This window comes from Tachypleus tridentatus, chromosome 13 (assembly GCF_004210375.1).
Source record: "Tachypleus tridentatus isolate NWPU-2018 chromosome 13, ASM421037v1, whole genome shotgun sequence".
NCBI classification, from domain to species: Eukaryota; Metazoa; Arthropoda; class Merostomata; order Xiphosura; family Limulidae; genus Tachypleus; species Tachypleus tridentatus.
Window position 1 is genome coordinate 68,439,012 of NC_134837.1, and position 20,512 is coordinate 68,459,523.

At 32.7% G+C, this 20,512-nt stretch overlaps 1 protein-coding gene across 4 annotated transcripts in view; it reads left to right on the plus strand.

Annotated features, from left to right (window-relative positions):
- The window catches only part of LOC143237986 (HUWE1-associated protein modifying stress responses), a 33,700-nt gene extending 13,624 nt beyond the window's left edge, over positions 1 to 20,076 (plus strand). For all 4 annotated transcript variants that reach the window (XM_076477825.1, XM_076477822.1, XM_076477826.1 and 1 more), the window contains exons 3-5: positions 5,590 to 5,661; positions 14,785 to 15,105; positions 17,688 to 20,076. In XM_076477825.1, the coding sequence (XP_076333940.1) occupies positions 5,590 to 5,661; positions 14,785 to 15,105; positions 17,688 to 17,926 (632 nt within the window). In that variant the 3' untranslated portion in view covers positions 17,927 to 20,076. The remainder of the gene's footprint in view (positions 1 to 5,589; positions 5,662 to 14,784; positions 15,106 to 17,687) is intronic.
- Positions 20,077 to 20,512: the final 436 nt, after the last annotated feature.

Consider the following 20,512-nt stretch of genomic DNA (forward strand, 5'->3'; position numbering starts at 1 on the left):
TTTTGGAGTGAGTGAGTCTGTATAATATATACTAATCAACTTTTTGGTGCTATTGTGAAGGTCCTATGTATGCATTCATGGATTTTTAGGTTTCATAGAAACTAAAATTTGCAACTGAAATTTCATATGATACTATTTTATTGTAGGTGACAGTTTTTCAGTTATTTTTAAAACATTCTGAACTTTATACTAAGTAGAGGGTAAAAAATCACTGTCCTCTGCATATTAATTTTCCTTGATCATTCAACCTTTTGTGTGTCACATTCTGATAGTTGTTTACCCTTTTCCTCATATTTATGAAATGAACCTTGTAATTACTGCATGAATGTCTTGAGAGATTTTAGCAGATGAGAAACTATTGACGTCTGTTTGGGAGTTTTGTAATCAATTATTTGTTTTGTGAAACCTCCCCATGATAGTGCCCTATGATTCCTTTATTATACCTGCTTATAATATTCCAATTGTAGTGTAAGACTTATTGTCCATAAGTATATTTGAAGCATTTCAGAGTCATCATTATAAGGAAGCATGGACTTGTGTTATTATTTTATACCCCATTTGTAAGGTTTGCATTGAATCTGAAAGAGTGATCTCTCTTGCACTTGAAAGCCTCTGTATTGTTGGGAACCCTAATTTTACGAGCACATTGTGTAGATGCTTACACATGGTATGTTAAAGCTAAGAAACACACATAAAGCTTCTGAAAAAAGGCAAAGAATAAACAGGCATCATTGTGGCAGTCCACATTCTGTTGTCTAATCAAATATAATGAATGTGTACAGCAGGGAACGTAGCTTGCTAGGGGTTTCTGTTTCATCAAGGCTTGTAAAACAACATATTTGCCCCTTATGTTGAATCCACTGTCATAAGACTGTCCATGGTAATCTTGAATTCCTATATTATTCTCATTAAGGAAGTTGATAACTTAGCAAGTTCTGCTCCTATGTGATTCATTATTGGTAAGGATGTCGTAAACCTCTACAGGTCCATTATCTAGAATATATTTAAGGATTGTTAGTTAAACCATGTGGGATACGTCTGGAATCAAATAAACAGAAACTGAGCAGTACTTGGGAGGTTTTGTTTTCCTGGGTAATAGTGGTGAGAACCCCTTTGTGTAGGATTTCTTTGAATTCATCACACACAGGTAGGGATAAGTATGAAACATGCATTTTTGAATCTGCTAAACAAGAGATTTATACTCAGCCTATAGCTCCAGTATTGCTTAGTAATTGCCATTATACACTGAACCAAGTACTTCATTACTTTCTTTGAATGAGAGAAACTTTATGACTGACAGAATGTGCACTAGAATTTTATGCCACTATTTTTTTTTCTGATTCCATCTGCTCTGTTGAAGTATTGTCAATTTGTCAGGTTTTGGTTTTAATAATATCAAATGTAGTGACACAACTCTGATGCAGTAAGCCTGTTTCTTGCTGACTGAAGTTCCTTGCATTATGTTTCCAGTCAGAGTAACTAGTTGTTGCTAGTTAAAAAGCTTCTATTGCTGTTATAAACAATTTGCAGACAATGCAGAAGACATTCCCCTTCAACAATGAATATCAAGACCAGTTTCTTCTAACCCTTTCTGAATTCAATTGCTTGTGATAAAGCCTTTGAACATTGATGTTTATACTTGATATGCAGAATTGATTTTGTCAGTGCACTGAAACCTGCATTCATGTACTTAAAAGAGGTAATCTCCAAAACACAGAGAGAAAAAAAATTTGTATTTATGTAACAATCTTGAATGTAAAAAAATGTATTGACATTGAAAGTGTAACAATTGATTTCTTTGTGTTCGTAGAGAGATTCACTCAAACTGGTGATACTGACAGTCATCACCATCGAGGGTTGTTGTGTCTACATAAATGTTTTCATGATATTGTTTGGTGGTTATGTTTTCAGCACTTTCTAATAAAAGACATCAGCAATAGAGATTTATTCTCTACATTGTTATTTCCACTTTCTTGGCTGGCAAGGGTTTCTGTCCCAGAAGATGAAGTCCACAAACATGTTGGTTTACTAGTTTAAGCTACTAATTTTCTTCTTTCTTTAACTTTTTTTCCCAACCATTCTCGTGCATGCACATCTATATAGAAAAATAAAATGGACACTTAATCAGTAGTAAGTACACTGTTATGTATTGTAATTTAGGCTTGGATATTAAATAAATCTCTATGTAACCAATTTATGATGCTTCTCAACAAGATTGATACACAATTTTTTTTAATAAAAATATATTTTAATATACAATAAAAATATAATTTACAACAACAGTTATCACAAATGATGATCTTTAAAGAGAGGTTTTACAAATTTACAAATAATATTGAGGCCTCTGTTTGATGAGAAAATTAATTTTGAGTTGAAGCAAATACAATAAACTTAACTGGAAGCTAGCTAGCTCTGTATTATTCTGTCCTTGCCAATCATACACCAAATTTTTCAACCAATAAACTTTGAACAATGAACAATACAGATTTAACAGTATAAGTTATGTGCATTTGTAAATGTAAATTGGACTTAAACATCAATATTAAAATGGATATATAATAGTAAAATCCATCACAGGATGTATAAGCATACTTGTGTGTGTGATAAGAAGAGAAATGTCAGAATGAGCTTACCTAATAGTTATAACAAATTGTCACGTATCATTAGTGATTATTTTTATGAATACAATCTAAAAAAGGAAGAATCAAAAGATAGATATTGTCAATCTAACCTAGTGGCTTAGACCTGGTCATGTTCTATACCTAATGTTTCATCATACAATAAGAAAAGGAGTGTCAGGTGCAAGCTACAGGAGAGAAGCCTGGTTGGCAGTACCATGAATATGTAGAGTGAAGAGACTTTGATTGGCCAAGGCTTATTATTTAATTAGCATGACTAGGTCTATCCTCACTTAGGCTTAGCACATTTGCATTGCACTTTGTATGCAAATATGCAAGCTCAGAGTGGTGCTACACTTAGTCACACTATTCAGAGGCAAGCCAATCATATCTCTGCAACCTACGTCACATGATAGGCCTACTGACATCACATACATTCTTCTCTTTCATTTTCTCTCTAACACATGTCTTTTTATAATGGACATTTTATGAGCCCTGGACCAGGGCTGCAGCCCCAGTAGGCATGCTACAATGTAGGTATTGGTTGACTGTTAAGTGAGATGAAGGGTTTACCCAAAGATAATGTATTTCGTAAGGTAGGTCGTAATTTACACGTGTAGGGCCAGCTCTTCGAGGAGGTGCAAGGTGCTTCAGTCCCCAGTTGAAGGAGTTCCAAATTCCAATCAAATGGGATCCTGTTCAGTTTATCTTACTTGTCACTATCTGTCTTATTCATGAGCTCAGACAAGTTAACTGATCATGTGAGCTCTTTGCACTTATTTAAAGTATTGATAGTTTTCATACTTTTATTGTAACTTTCTGAAATTTTGCAAACTTCCAGTGAACATTATAAATCTTTCACTAAAAACAAATATGTCTTTAAATATATAGAGTTTTTTTTCATGTTACCTTTCCCATTAATTCTTTGTTCAGAAAACAACATAATACTTAATTTCATAGATAAAAACATTGCATTTCTGTTAGTATTAAACGTAAGACAGAAATATTAACAAATTCTCAAAAAGAGAATGTGATAGATGTTTAATTTTCTATTTGATTGCTTAGTAATGCAACAAGATTGAAGGTTATAAAAATTATGGTTTGTCTGAGCAATTAAAATTTCATAGTGGGTAATTATGTTAAATTTCATACTTATTGGAAGAGCAGTGAGTAAAATAGAGAAAGAGGAGTACTTGGAGAAAATAATACACACTTCTCACACTAAGAGAAATACAGGAATCAAGTCACATCATGGTCAGGTTTATGATAATGCCATCAATTTGAAGGGCAGGTTTGCAAAGTTGGGAAGCAACTTTGGAGTCTGCAAAAGCTTTGATAAATGTTGTTAGAAAAATTGAGATAAATCACATTCAACTCTACACTACATGAAGCAAAAAAAAGGTGTTGAGAAAGTTGGTGACAACCCTAATTTTTTTATCTAAAAGACAGTATTATGAAATTCCTTGTATCCCAAATTATTCTGAAAGAAAATAACTATACTGGAATGCAAACCATAAAGTTATTAAGGTTCTTGGTTAATTGCAGATATGATACAGGTTTTCCAAATGTTGTAGCTCTCCAAGCTTCCCTAACTATGCTAGTCACAGCAGTTGGTACTGAACATATTTTCAGTAAACTGGAATTAATAAAATCATATTTGTGATCAACAATGAGTCCAGTTCGTCTCAGTTCCTTGGCTGTCTAGCCAACTGGGAGAGAGGAAGCAAGATATTGTAGAAGAGTGGACTGGTGATAGTGCAAGATGATTTACATTCACTTGAACTATAGTTTTCTGAGTATGTGCATTTTCATTGTTATTATTGCACCTGCTTCCATTTCTTTGTGTTGGAGAACTGGGTAGATAGTTACTAAAACTGAGTTTCAGATGCATCATGCATGATTATATTGTTTTGTCTCTAATCTGCCTCTCTGTTTTGTGTATTGTATGTGCATGTCTATGCTACAGTGTACATGAAATTGATATATACAATAAAATATATATATAAATGTGTGTACATTATAGCATTGGACTCACTATTAATTCTTGCACCTGGGCCTTCTGTATTCTAGGGTTGGCTCTGTCCACATGGTAACTGCAAGGACTGGTTAACTGTTGTGATGTGGCATAGGTTGCATACAGAAACTATTTTTCATTTTGGTGAATTGGCTCCAACAGGAATGAAAATAATACTCATAGTAGATATGATTGTTGGTGCTTCAAGTGTTTATCGGTTAGGCATATAACTTATTCAGTATGGCTAATACTTGTTGACGTGTGTTTCAATTGTAAACTCTTAAGGCTTTCATAATCTGGTTTACTCAAGGGTCACATATTCAGTGGCTTTACTGAATAATTTTTTGTAAACATTACACCAGTTTGAACATTATAAATTATGCAATAATAAGTAATGTGGCAAATGTTGTTGGTTCCATAAGAATAGAACCATTTTAGTATATAGTGTAATTTCTAATTTGTTACCTTTAAAGTGTCTCTAGTGATGAAATTATAGCTTCATTAGCTGAGATGTAGGACGTACATAAGAGAGTTATTTTTGGATTATGTGGTATTATTAAGTTTAATGCAATGAAGATACAGTGGTTAGTCTGATTATTTGTGATATTATGTTTTTTTATGCTTTTTTTCGTTTTTTTTTCTTTGTTATTTGTATTGTATTTACCACAGTATTGTATCTCAAGATTTTTGTTACCTTCTAACAGTGAGATGGTAACTTCTAAGTGTCAATTTACATGTAATGCAGCATTGCATTATAGGTTTTGTGCATGTGAAATAAGTTTCATTAACTGGATGGTTCGTTAATCATGTTATAGCTTCTTCATCTAATCAACTGAGACTGTCCTGAAGGAATAAAAACAACCCTTAAGTTATAAAACTTTGATTTTATTTGTTATAGACATGTTTTGTGTATAAATTTAAACTGGAAGAATAACAAGTTGATCTAATGTTTTTCAGATCGTCAACATGGTGTAACTTTGTGGGTGCCTTTTCAGAATGCTGCTGGTAGTGTAACAAATTTATATAAAGGTATGTTGGGTTTCTATGGAAAAAGTATTGTAAACCAACTGGTTAAGTAAGCTAAATGTAATAAATATGTTATTTCAGTCAGTATTGTAGGTAACTTTCACAATGAAACTTTTTTATCTCTTTTTCCAGATCACCTCAAATATGAATTATGGTTCTTATTGCTGTACTGTAGATAACCTCCAACATAAATTATGGTTAGTTGTTGCTGTACTGTAGATAACCTCCAACACAAATTATGGTTAGTTGTTGCTCTAATGTAGATAACCTCCAACACAAATTATGGTTCTTTATTCCTGTACTGAAGATAACCTTTAATACAAATTATGGTTCTTTATTCCTGTACTGAAGATAACCTTTAATACAAATTATGGTTCTTTATTCCTGTACTGAAGATAACCTTTAATACAAATTATGGTTCTTTATTCCTGTACTGAAGATAACCTTTAATACAAATTATGGTTCATTATTGCTGTACTGTAGATAGCCTCCAAAACAAATTATGGTTCATTATTTCTGTACTATAGATAACCTCTAATACAGATTATGGTTAGTTATTGCTGTACTGTAGATAACCTCCAACACAAATTATGGTTAGTTATTGCTGTACTGCAGATAACCTCTAATACATATTATGTTTCTTTATTTCTGTGTTGAAGATAACCTCCAACACAAATTATGGTTCATTATTGCTATACTGAAGAGAACCTCCAACAAAAATTGTGGTTCGTTACTGCTGTACTATAGATAACATTCAACATAAATTATGGTGGTTATTGCTGTACTGTAGATAACCTCCAAAACAAATTATGGTTCATTATTTCTGTACTTTAGATAACCTCAAATAAGAATTATAGTTCTTATTGCTGTACTGTAGATAACCTCCAAAACACATGGTTCATTATTTCTGTACTATAGATAACCTTCAATACAGATTATGGTTAGTTATTGCTGTACTGTAGATAACCTCTAATACATATTATGGTTCTTTCTGTGCTGAAGATAACCTCCAATGCAAAATATGGTTCATTATTGCTATACTGAAGAGAACCTCCAACAAAAATTGTGGTTCGTTACTGCTGTACTGTAGATAACCTCCAAAACAAATTATTGTTCATTATTTCTGTACTTTAGATAACCTCAAATATGAATTATGGTTCTTATTGCTGTACTGTAGATAACCTCAAATAGGAATCATGGTTCTTTATTGCTGTACTGTAGATAACCTCAAATAGGAATCATGGTTCTTTATTGCTTTACTATAGATAACCTCAAATACGAATCATGGTTCTTTATTGCTTTACTGTAGATAATTTCAAATACGAATCATGGTTCTTTATTGCTTTACTGTAGATAACCTCAAATACAAATCATGGTTCTTTATTGCTTTACTGTAGATAACTTCAAATACAAATCATGGTTTTTTATTGCTGTACTGTAGATAACCTCCAAAACAAATTATGGTTCATTATTGCTATACTGAAGAGAACCTCCAACAAAAATTGTGGTTCGTTACTGCTGTACTATAGATAACATTCAACATAAATTATGGTGGTTATTGCTGTACTGTAGATAACCTCCAAAACAAATTATGGTTCATTATTTCTGTACTTTAGATAACCTCAAATAAGAATTATAGTTCTTATTGCTGTACTGTAGATAACCTCCAAAACACATGGTTCATTATTTCTGTACTATAGATAACCTCCAAAACAAATTATCGTTAAATATTTCTGTACTATAGATAACCTCCAATACAGATTATGGTTAGTTATTGCTGTACTGTAGATAACCTCTAATACATATTATGGTTCTTTCTGTGCTGAAGATAACCTCCAATGTAATATATGGTTCATTATTGCTATACTGAAGAGAACCTCCAACAAAAATTGTGGTTTGTTACTGCTGTACTATAGATAACATTTAACATAAATTATGATGGTTATTGCTGTACTGTAGGTAACCTCAAATACGAATCATGGTTCTTATTGCTGTACTGTAGATAATCTCAAATATGAATTATGGTTCTTATTGCTGTACTGTAGATAACCTCAAATATGAATTATGGTGGTTATTGCTGTACTGTAGATAACCTCCAAAACAAATTATGGTTCATTATTTATGTACTATAGATAAATAACCTCCAATACAAATTATGGTTCATTATATTTCTGTACTATAGATAAATAACCTCCAATACAAATTATGGTTCATTATTTCTGTACTATAGATAAATAACCTCCAATACAAATTATGGTTCATTATTTCTGTACTATAGATAAATAACCTCCAATACAAATTATGGTTCATTATATTTCTGTACTATAGATAAATAACCTCCAATACAAATTATGGTTCATTATTTCTGTACTACAGATAACCTCCAATACAAATCATGGTTCTTTATTGCTGTACTGTAGATAACCTCAAATACGAATCATGTTTCTTTATTGCTGTACTGTAGATAACCTCAAATATGAATCATGGTTCTTTATTGCTTTACTGTAGATAACCTCAAATACGAATCATGGTTCTTTATTGCTTTACTGTAGATAACCTCAAATACGAATCATGGTTCTTTATTGCTTTACTGTAGATAACTTCAAATACGAATCATGGTTCTTTATTGCTTTACTGTAGATAACTTCAAATACAAATCATGGTTCTTTATTGCTTTACTCTAGATAACCTCAAATACGAATCATGGTTCTTTATTGCTTTACTGTAGATAACCTCAAATACGAATCATGGTTCTTTATTGCTTTACTGTAGATAACCTCAAATACGAATCATGGTTCTTTATTGCTTTACTGTAGATAACTTCAAATACGAATCATGGTTCTTTATTGCTTTACTGTAGATAACTTCCAAAACAAATTATGGTTCATTATTTCTGTACTTTAGATAACCTCAAATATCAATTATGGTTCTTATTGCTGTACTGTAGATAACCTCCAATGCAAATTATGGTTCATTATTGCTATACTGAAGAGACCCTCCAAGAAAAATTGTAGTTTGTTACTGCTGTACTATAGATAACATTCAACATAAATTATGGTGGTTATTGCTGTACTGTAAATAACCTCCAAAACCAATTGTGGTTCATTATTTCTGTACTTTAGATAACCTCAAATAAGAATTATAGTTCTTATTGCTGTACTGTAAATAACCTCCAAAACAAATTGTGATTCATTATTTCTGTGCTTTAGATAACCTCAAATAAGAATTATAGTTCTTATTGCTGTACTGTAGATAACCTCCAATACAAATTATGGTTCATTATCTCTGTACTGTAGATAACCTCCAATACAAATTATGGTTCATTATTACTGTACTATAGATAACCTCCAATACAAATTATGGTTCATTATTGCTGTATTGCTGGTAATTTTCAAATAAGAATTATAGTTCTTATTGCTGTACTGTAGATAACCTCCAATACAAATTATGGTTCATTATCTCTGTACTGTAGATAACCTCCAATACAAATTATGGTTCATTATCTCTGTACTGTAGATAACCTCCAATACAAATTATGGTTCATTATTACTGTACTATAGATAACCTCCAATACAAATTATGGTTTATTATTGCTGTATTGCTGGTAATTTTCAAATAACCTCCAATTATAGTTCTTATTGCTGTACTGTAGATAACCTCCAATACAAATTATGGTTCATTATCTCTGTACTGTAGATAACCTCCAATACAAATTATGGTTCATTATCTCTGTACTGTAGATAACCTCCAATACAAATTATGGTTCATTATTACTGTACTATAGATAACCTCCAATACAAATTATGGTTCATTATTGCTGTATTGCTGGTAATTTTCAATCTTTTCAATGCTAAGGACCAACTCACCTTCTCCCTAACCTGTAACAAACCAGTAAAATACAACAAAAAAACCATTAGGATTCCCAGTAAATATCCTTTTAGTGTTTGTGAAATTTTAAGGTCATGCAATATGATTCCAATAAAATGGTGCCTGAGAAACTGCTACAGGTACATTTTATCACTTGTTATGGTTCTTCTTGTTGGCATGCCCTGCTAGTGCAGCAGTAAGTCTACGGATTTGCAACCCTAAAATCAGCTGATAACCCGATGTGGCTTTGCTATAAGAAAACACACTCTTCTTGTTGGAGTCTAAGTAACCTGCAATAGAAACAGTGGTTCAGTTTGCTATGTTTCATAACATCTGTTACAAAGTCTGTTTCTTTTATGCTTTATTAAAATAAGATGTCAAACGTATCATCATTTGAAATTTAGACATGATATTTCTGATATAATATCTATCCTCCACTTCAGAAGGTTTTCTTGACTTATACTGCCTTCTGTAGGTGCAAATTTGTACTTGCCATTAACTTCCACTTATTTGTGCTTACTAACATGCAAATTATGCATCAACCCTCCACCAATAAAGTGTGACACAACCCCTATTCTAACATTTAGGAGGTTTGTGAGTTATAGTATCTTTTTAGTCTTCTCAATCTTAGAACTTTTTGCTGTTCATTGGGCTATCCTTCATTTTCTGCAGGCACCTAGGGGTCAGATTTGGATGGTTCAGTGGGCAAGTGGCACTCACTTGACAGACCTCTGTTTTCTCCCTTTGGATCTTCTGTGTTGAGCCCAATACCATTCCATCACTTTGTTGACATGTCATAATCTGGGTACCCTGAATCTGGTTTTAGGTTAGTTATCCCATACAAATAATATTTTCCCTGTGGGGTGTCCTAGATGCCCTGGATTAGGATTAGTTGAGTTGGTGCCTATAAGCATATCTTTCAATTCATTTTGTCCTGCATGTCCTTGCCATACTTCAGACCACTCCGTGTAGTATTCTGCTGCTGATTATGTATTGATCGACTCGCACAATTTCCACTGCTGTACCAGTTTTTGGTGTCACCTCCCTTTATATTTGATGCTTCTCTGTCAACCACACTCAGGCATACTTCATCAATCTGTACCTGCACTTCATATTTGCATGTAGCTTTCTTCAGTCTCTCACCTGAAGTTACAGATTTTATTGCTTACTTTTCTTCATATTGGTTAACCTACTTACATGGTACCTATACTGAGTTTTGACTGTTATAAGGAGCTGTAGTCCTTCCCACTCTGTGGTTCCTTGCATACTGCTCTTTTGTGAGCTCTAGGGTGATGTTATCTGCCACTTTTCAGTTTCCTGACTTTGCTTTTGCTTTCTGGTTGTAAGTTTTATATTTTATTGTTCCTTCCCTTCTACCCATCCTCTTTACCCTACTTTCTTTTCTGATTACCATCTCTTTGTGGTCTTCCATGTTTTTTCCTGTCCTCCATTAGACCTTTTGTATGTGTGTTCTTTAAATTGCCTTTCCTTGAAATCCCTGTTCCTGATCATACTGTATGCTCAAGGTTTCAGCTGCTTGTGAGGGTGCTTCTCTTTTTTGCACCTTTATGTTCCAGTCCTGCTTTCCTGCTGTACCCAGTCAGGGCTCTTCAATGGTATATGACCCATACTACTTCCTTTCATAGTTCCTTTGTCCATTTGTTCTTCTGTGAAATCCTCATTTCCTGTGCAACATTTTTTACACTACCCTTCCAGTTTGAATTTGTCAGTTAATTTACCTATCAGTTTTCTTCCCTTTCTCTTGATTATTGTCTCCTTCATGTTTTTTTTTACCCATCACTTCCATCATCTTATCATGTTCCTGGCTGCAAATTTCCATTTTACTATGGAGAACATCACCAGTAATGCAACTGTTTATCTGTTGGTGGTAGGTACTCCATTTTATTTTTCTTTGCAGGGGCTTTTATCACATATTTAGATCCCTCTTTGTGGCAAGTGTTATCTGACTAGGTATACTTAGTCTTAAATCTGCACTGTATGACCTGTGATCACATAAAATGCTAGAAGACCTGATATACAATTCCAGATGACTACTTGTGTTTGTTGATTGACTGTCATTGTGTCCTCTGTGCATTGAAGTACAATATCATACCATGTTGCAATGTCATCTCGCAGAATACCATTGAAATGGGGTGTTCTGCAGGACTGCATATAGTATCCCTCATAATTTGTAAACTCATGAACTAACATAAGTAAAGAAGACAAAGATTACTGTACATCTTTGATATGTATGTAGCATGGAGCCTCTTCCTTCCAAAGACCCATTGTACACTTTCAGATGTTGCCAGGTGTTAATTGGTTAATTCTTTCAACATGATCATTCTGCTTTTCAAAATAGGGTATTGAGGTTGCTCTTTGCACTGTCTTCAGTGCTGTGGTCCTCTGAACTCTCAAGTACATTTTTTTCCCTTCACTTAATGAAGTATTGGAGTCCTTGCCACTTACCAACTCTTAGCCTCTAGGGTGGTGGACCATGGAGGGCTTTACTTCTAAGTGTGTACAATGCCACTCTGTTTAACAGTAGAATGGTGGTATTCTGCTGGTGTAGATGGTGTCACAGTCTTCTTACCATGGACTTGAAGTATAATTCCATATGCCACAAGGTGTTCTATGTAGCACCCTATCATATATTGCAGTTTGCCTTTCTGGCTGACATACCATCCTTCTTACCATCTGCTAGTTGTGGTTTCTGGGAATTGGGTGTTAGTTGGAGCTGGATCAACTGCATAAGTCCTCACATGTTTGGATGTTACCCTCCTCTTACTGTGGACTGACCACCAAGTTTTGGACTGAAGGTGCAACCCCAAATAGCAGTCTGTCTTCCTATTATCCATAGGATGTCAGTTTCAGGTGGATCTGGTGTTTTGTAGCTGGACAAAAGACATGGATTCTTGCACATGTAAGGCTGAGTACTCTTTTCAGACTGAATGAAAACTTACCAATGCTGCCAGGTTTTGGACCAGAGAAAACCACACATGTGGGATCTGGTATTGGTTGTATTGGAGATATGTGCATGTGGAGACAGCTCCTTGTCCCTACTGGTATTTGTTTTTGAAATGAAAGGTAGAGGATACTTTTCCTATAAAGGACCTTATGTGCAATTTCAAATGCTGTCTGGTGTTGTTTGAGGTTGAACTCCCATTTATGGTTTGTTGCTTCCTCAACACTCTACACCAGGGAATCTTATTTCTGTAATTTGTTCTTGGGGTTCATACATGTGTCCATTCTCTTTGGTTACACATTGCAAAAGGGCAAAAATTATACCTGCCTCAGAAATGGTGTAGTCTCCTCCATGAGTGTCTTATTTCTAATTTCTTCTATCACCCCACAGTTTTTCTCAGAGTACTTCCTTAAAAGATATCATCATCTTACTGGCTCTCCACCAATTCAATGTGGTATTCTAGTTTTTTGTTAAAAAGGAGGTGAGATATATTAGAATTTAACATTTTCCTGAACTGAAAATGTATTTTCTATAGATATTTACCTCTGCTAACTTTTCTTACCCATTTTCTCCACTTCCAGTGTGGTTTTGTATGATCTGACCAATCACAAAGTGATTTACAGCTGCAAGAATAGAGAGCACCAGTTACGATAGGAATAGGATCGCACTGCTATTGGTGGAAGATTGCAGCATAATCATTTGCATGTCAGATGAAGAAATAAGTGTGACTATCGAGGCTAGCAGCAAGTGAAATTTGTGCCAATACCAGGCAATATAAGTCAAAGTTTTTTGTGAGTAGTGGTATCTATATATCTGAAATACATTTTTATTTGAGGAAAATGTTAACTTCATTTACTCAGTTTTGTGAAACTTAAATTATGAAGAAGAATGGTTAATTCAACTGTTAAGTATTGAATGCCAGATCATTTAAGTGTTTGTTTGAGGTGAAATCTATAAAGTAGTTTAATAATGAATTTTTAAACTATTAGTTGATTAACATGAATGTAATGAACTAACTTGGCATCTTAGACTAATATTAGATTCATTAAATTCATGGTGAAAAAATTAAATGTCTGTAATTTTAAAGTTATTACTTCTGAGTTTTATATTTATTAAAATAAAGCAGAATCTGGTTAAAATAGTTAAAAGTTGTAATGATTTTATCACTTATAAAATAAAATAACTCTGCTATAACTTCTTGAAATTAAGTAGTAATTTTGCATTATTTTAGTAAAGTATATTCTTAGCAAACAAGTATTCATGAATCAGTGTTTAAAACCTCACTCTCTGCTCCCCAAATCTCTTAAACTATAAGGAAGTTTCATAGTTTAAAAAGTATTTCATACCTTGTATCTTATGATCTATACCAATATGGGTTTTTGGTTTTTATCTGAATCACTATTGGTATTGGAACAAAATATTCTTCTGTTTGGATGGCTGATAATCTTATATCTTAATACAGGTGTTTAATTGTTTACTTTATCCACATGTTAAAAGTATGAATGTATTTCAGATGTTATGACTGCTTTAGTTAGTTTTATGGCATCATACTGAATGTCTTGAAATATTATGGTTTGATAATAAGTGAAATTCCCACTTTCTTAATAGCTGTTGAAATGAGTACACCACTGGTGTTTTTACAGTGCAATATTTGATCTTTGGTTACCACGCTGAATGTAAGTAACTTTAGAACTAAATCTTGTACCATAATCTGTAATGCAGCTTCATGCTTTTACCTGTACATCATTACAAGTTAGAGTTCACTTCATCACAAGGACAACTACGAAAAGTGATTTGAAAGCTGAAAAACCTTTCTAAAGGTTTGGTACACAGGAAACCCACCTTCATGGTGGATTGTGTTGGCAGCTTATGTGTTAATTACCTCCTTACTTTGTACATACAAAGTTTTCAACTATGAAGGAAGCTAATGACCATTTGAATACTAGTAATAAAATGAGCTGTGATGTCTGTATTGAGAACAGTCATATTCTTTGGTTTAAAAACCTTCATATAATTGGTTTTTAATATGAAATAATAAAAACTAAATATTTTATTCCATTTAAATCTCTCTTAGTACACCTATCATCACTTGTTAAATTAACATCAATGTCTCTGCATGAGAGTTCAGTACTTTTGTTTAGAAAGTTCCAGTATTTTATTTACAGCTCTTATCTATGACCATATTTAATCTGGGTTAGGTTTGAGGCAGACAAAAGATGGGCTAAGAATTATTTTGGTGAGATCAAAGACTAGTGTTAAATTGTAGTTTTAATCTTTTCTATTTGTTCCTTGTATAGAATGTCTAGAATCTCAGAAACGTTTTGGTGATCTTGGATACCAGTGTGGTTATCAAAGAAGAAACAGAGACTTGTTGGCTTGGGCTAAAAAAAGAAAACGACATATTAGACGAGAAGATTTAATTGCCTTCTTGACGGGAAAAACGCCTCCTTCCCAACGGTCATGGGTATCTCCAAGACAAAGGCTGTCGATAGAAGGCTTGAGGTCTCCTTCTCACCACTCCCGTTTTTCTATATCTAACCCTGTTGAACCAGAAATATCAACAATAGCATCTGCAGAACCAGACTTGGAAACATTTCGGGAAGCTTTAGCATTTTCTAGTAAGTTTTCATTTACTGATTAAAGTAAGCAGTTTAGTGTGAAGAAAAGTATTGTTTCTCTTCACTAGTAATTTTTTGGCTGTTTTGTTTGAAAATTCTGATCCTTTTTAGTTATTAGAGAAATAAAATATCTAGAACTGAACATGAACATTAATAACAATTTATAAGATTCAAATTGCTCTCTGGGAAAGTCTGTTTTTTGATATCGGCTAAGTAATACGTTCTGATTGCTCTCTGTAGTGATATTCTGTCACTAACTTGATGTTGACTGACTAGATGTGCAAGATAATTAACTCGTGGAAGTAAAAGCTAACAGTAATGACACCATAAAGCTAGCTTTCTTCATCACCTGTTCTCATCATTGTTTTCCTGATTTTTATAAGTACAGTAATTTAATTATTGTACAAGAAATGAAAGGGAGTTATTGTTGCCTGCTTGTTGCTGGGAAAAAAAATGTTTCAGAATTGCAAAACAAATTCCTTTTCATATTTTAAAAAAATATCTTGTAGGCTGTTATGCTCTTTTTTAATCTAACTGCATCACAAATGTGATGTTTTGTCATTTCCAGATACACAGTTTGTTTTTAACCATAGAATGCTATTGTGGGGTTACTATGGGTTATACAAGTTAAATTTCTATACTAAACTAACCATGCTGACATTTTAGAATTAGAAATAAACTACCTAAGGCTATGTGCAACTGAAATCAATACTAAATTAAAGCATTTTGCAGGTTTGTTTTGTTTTCCAAGCAATACTAGATCATTTCTAGTGAAGAAAAATCCACATCTTGTAGCCTACATATTGTTGCATACTGTTGTAGTGTAAGAAAAGCTTGCATCTTGCAGACTGCATACTGTTGTAATGTAAGAAAAATCCACATCTAGCAACCTGCATATTATTGTAATGTAAGAAAAGCTTGCATTTGATATATTGGAGGAATTGAAACAGATCAAGGTCTTAAATAGAATCAAGAAGGCAGTTGAACATATCCCCAGTTGGCTCTTTTGGGTTTTTGGTTGGTTTTTTTAAGTTATTTAGTAAAATACAGAAGTAGACACAAATGAAATAAAGCAGGAAGCATATGTTGACATTGATTGCTGTAGACATGTTATTAACATGGACATTAGGGTTTTCTATAGTTACCTAAATCTGTTGCAAGTGGTAGGCTTTTCGTAGTCACAAATATAAAGCATTAAGTACAGTAAAACAAGAAGAATTGAATTGTTTCACACTGGACCATACAGCTAAACGTGTCCTCGTGAATTACCTTGTGTATGTATAGGAACTGGAGAGTTGTAAGTGCATGGATTGAGATAAATCTGTCATGTACAACTTAGCACACTAGCGGAAATGAAGCCAGAAAAAAGATGTAGTAGTGGTAATAGTTCATGTGAGTTTACAGTCAGTTAGTGATGATGACAAAAGAAGGTTGGGATTTGTAGTGGTTAAAAATAATGTTTGTTTTTTTTAAGTTGTTCAAAAATATTAAAATGTTTGATAAAAAAAAAAAAAAGAGAGAACTCGAGAAAAAAAAATTAGTTATATGTTGCAATATATGTATATAAAGTTCCTTAACAAAAAAGAAACCAGTACTGAATGTGTCTGATAATGACAGTATATGTTACTAACGTTATTTTTTTAATCCTAACTAATGAAATATTCAACTTAAAAAACAAATTTAAGTCTTTGAGTATTCATTAATTAATTTTAACTAATGAAAATGAAAGACTTCCTGAACTTGTAGTATTTTGTTCAAGATGATGAATGATATTTGATATACCCTGTACCTAACGTTCATTTTTAAGTACTCCTATAAAGAAAATCTTAGTGTACAAATTTTCCACGTAACTTGCTTCAGTTTAGTTTTATTTTTTTTTATGATATTTTGACCTTAACACTTTTTCTCCATGTGTGTTTCAAAATTCATGTGATTTTTTTTATATACATATTTTTCTTAAACACTTTCCCCTTTATTGTTTTTGCTTACATACGATAGAAATGGTTCAGTTTGGAGAATTATGGGCGATATAGTGTTCCTTTCTTACAGAAAAATTAATGGTTGTGTACATAAGCTTAATTGTAGTAGTTATGTACAAGAGGAAAACTCCACTAACAAACATTTTAGATATCCTGCAGTGTTAGTTGTTTGTATGATAGACAAATAAAATTAATACTTATTTATCAGAGAATCAAAAATAATTTACTAGGTTTTTTTAAATTGCTTGTTCTTGCACCACTCACTAGTGGTGGATTCATATGTTGAATAATTTATTAGTTTTGTTTGTTACACTACCTTGTGTAAAGAACTAAATAAAAAATTGATTTCTGCATTTCTCTATAAACCACATAGGAAAACCCAAGATTAATTAGTTGGATTAAATGCAATACATATTGTGTTTTTCTGTGTGTTGTTGGAGAACTTATAAACAATAGTCTCAGACCCATGAGCAGTCTAGTTTAGAAAACTGCCTTTAAAAGATTACTGGATTAATACATTTGATAAAACATTGTTTTGGTTTTATATTCAAAGTTGTAGAAATAACTTTTGCTTTGCCCTTTAAATTTTGTTTTTCACCATAGGCATAAGTGGTGCTGTAGGTAATAGTAATTTTGGCATCAGGCAACATTCACCAGGATCTTCTCCCAGTGGTCAGTCCAGGGGTCATAGAAGTCGCATCTCTAGCCAAAACAACTTGACAGAACTTAACGCTTTCATCTCAGAGGAGTTTATTAGACATTCAGACTCCCGGAAGAGAGCTCCATCTACCGATGTGGTCATGGACTCTCCAACACACAAACGTAGTCGCCTGGCTCCCTGAATTGGTGACATCTTTCTAAATAAGTAACATTCGTCACATCTGGTGTAAAATCCTGACAACTCTTTCTTGGAACTTTCAAATCAAGCAATTTAGACTGCAGATAATCAGTAGAATAAAAATTCTCAGTAATATGATATTGTGTGTATCTATTATATATATTATGTTTTTTGAGGTTTCTCAGAGTTTCTCCGATCGTTGTTTCTTGTGTTCACTATTGTGTGAATAACCACACTAAAGGTGTACTTGTTGCTGATAAAAATTTATGAGGAAATATATTTATCTATGTATAGAAATTATTACAAATACCGTGGGTAATAAATTTTCTGATTTGATTTATTGTGCTTTGATTCAACTTTATATATGTATAAATAATAGTAAGTTATTTTTGTCTTATAGTTAGGTTTTCAACAGTACAGTCAATTGGACTGTTATTTGATATATTGGTTTCTTTTTCAAATCATCAGTTTGTGTGAATACTTGAAGTCAGCTCTATCGTGTATTTAACAGAAAAGAATTTGCAAGATGTGTTACCAGGTCAGTTACAAAATAAAAGGTGTAATACTTTAACCAGTAACAATTTCTAAGGATCCAGAAGTTAATGTTGTTTTTAGGATCTTTCTTTTCTTTGTGCATGATATTTTAAACTAGAGTTTATCATTTTTATCAGAAACATTATTTCTTCCACTCTCACACACAAAAAATTGAACTCACGATAACCTTTGACATGCACACAGTTTTGACTTTGTAGGAAAAAAACCTATTATTATTATAATTTTTTTTTTATTTGAATGATAAATTGTACAATTTTATAGAAACTGTCAAGGTTTTCATTATAAGTTGTTCATGTTGTCTTTTGAAATATGTTTTGTGAGTTAATAAAAAAAATCTGTTGACAAACACCCCTGATGCATTGTAAATGCCCATCTCTTCCAAATAAACATAGTATTGCAACTTCCAGTATAGAATAACTCCTTTAGCTGTATATCCTGTTGGTAAATGTTATTGGTGTTACTGCATGTGCATTGCTATGGTGTTGGAAGCTTGGGCAATAATCCAGGAACACTAAATAATGACCTATTTACAGTAAAGAGTCATTTTTGAGGTAGAACTCCTTTCTGTTTAATGCTAGAACTATAAACCTTTCACAGTAACATTTTACAATGTTGGGGGAGAGCTGAGAAGTGTGTGAACCATGTGCTTTACTGTATGGCTCCACCTTTGTGAGCATTTGTTGAGCTATTATGGGACACCCTGGAAGCTTTTACCAAACTTGGTTACCTGTTCATAAAAATATATTTCATTTGAAATATATCAGCAGCAAATATGTAAAGAATTCTTGAATATATTTCCTACAAATTCTTGTATGCAGGTAAAGCTATAAACTAGTGGGTGATTTGTCCATAAAAACATAATAAAGCTACCTGGAATATTCATGTTAAACACTTTTTTTTTAAAGAGTTAATATATGATAGTAAAACTTATTAAAATATAAAAAGTCTAGCAACTTAGAAATCTTTTTTTCTTTTTCTTTATTTCAAATTGTAATGTACTGCAGTCCTGACAATTAGTTTAAATGTTTTATAATTGTTTGCGTTATAAATTAATCATGATTGATTTTATGAAAATATGTTTGTTACAGTGGTATTTATGAGCAGTTAGCAACAACTACATTAAAGGAATCAATTTAACAAATGTTTGTTACAACCGAATTGGTAGAACAGTTTTGACAGATGTTGTTTGTAACAGCTAGGGTGAAAAACAACAACCAGTTTTAGAGACTGTTTGTTACAGTCATATTAATGGAATAATTTTAGAAATGTTGTTTGTTATATAACCAGATTAAAATAGCAGGATTAGAGGACATTGTTTGTTACAACAGTTTTAGCAAACAGTCTGCAGTAGATGTGTTACTTGGTAGTGATACATTTTGTTGAAACCAACTATCAAAACAAATTTCCTTTGTGTATTACATTTAAGCCTTATGTTAAGGTGAAAAAAAGAAATGATTTTTGCAGCCTATTCAATTAAAAATGGTACTCTTTCCCAAAGTACTTTTGTTTTTCAAGTTTCTTGTGTATGATACTACCTCTATAAGTTTTTTTTTACCAAACATTGTAAAAAAATTCAAAGAAGTAAAAACAGTACTTTCAGTTTTTGTGTCACTTCCTTTACTCATTAGCAAATTATAAAGTTGACAAAAACCAGTTGAGTACAATATTTAAGCTGTAGAAGTTACTTAAAAATAAAGTTAGGCAATGTTGTAGAGATGTATTAAAAAGTTTGGTGGGACAAATGTCTGTCAGATGCTCAGTGACTTCCTACTGTATTAAGCAGGTGCTTAAGATAGCAACACCAAGTTCTGTTTGAAGTATATTTTGCAGTCTGTGGTACAGAATAGCATTAAACCATAACTGTTACTTTACTGTGATTACGTAGTTCTTGGGATGATAGCCTGGTCTGTTTTAAGTACTGAACTAATTTAGTTTTTTAATCTACATGTAAAGCAGTACAAGAATTAATAGAATTTTCTGCAAAGCTAAACAATCGCTGTCTTTCCATAGCTTCTTCCACTTTAAGTGGTATATT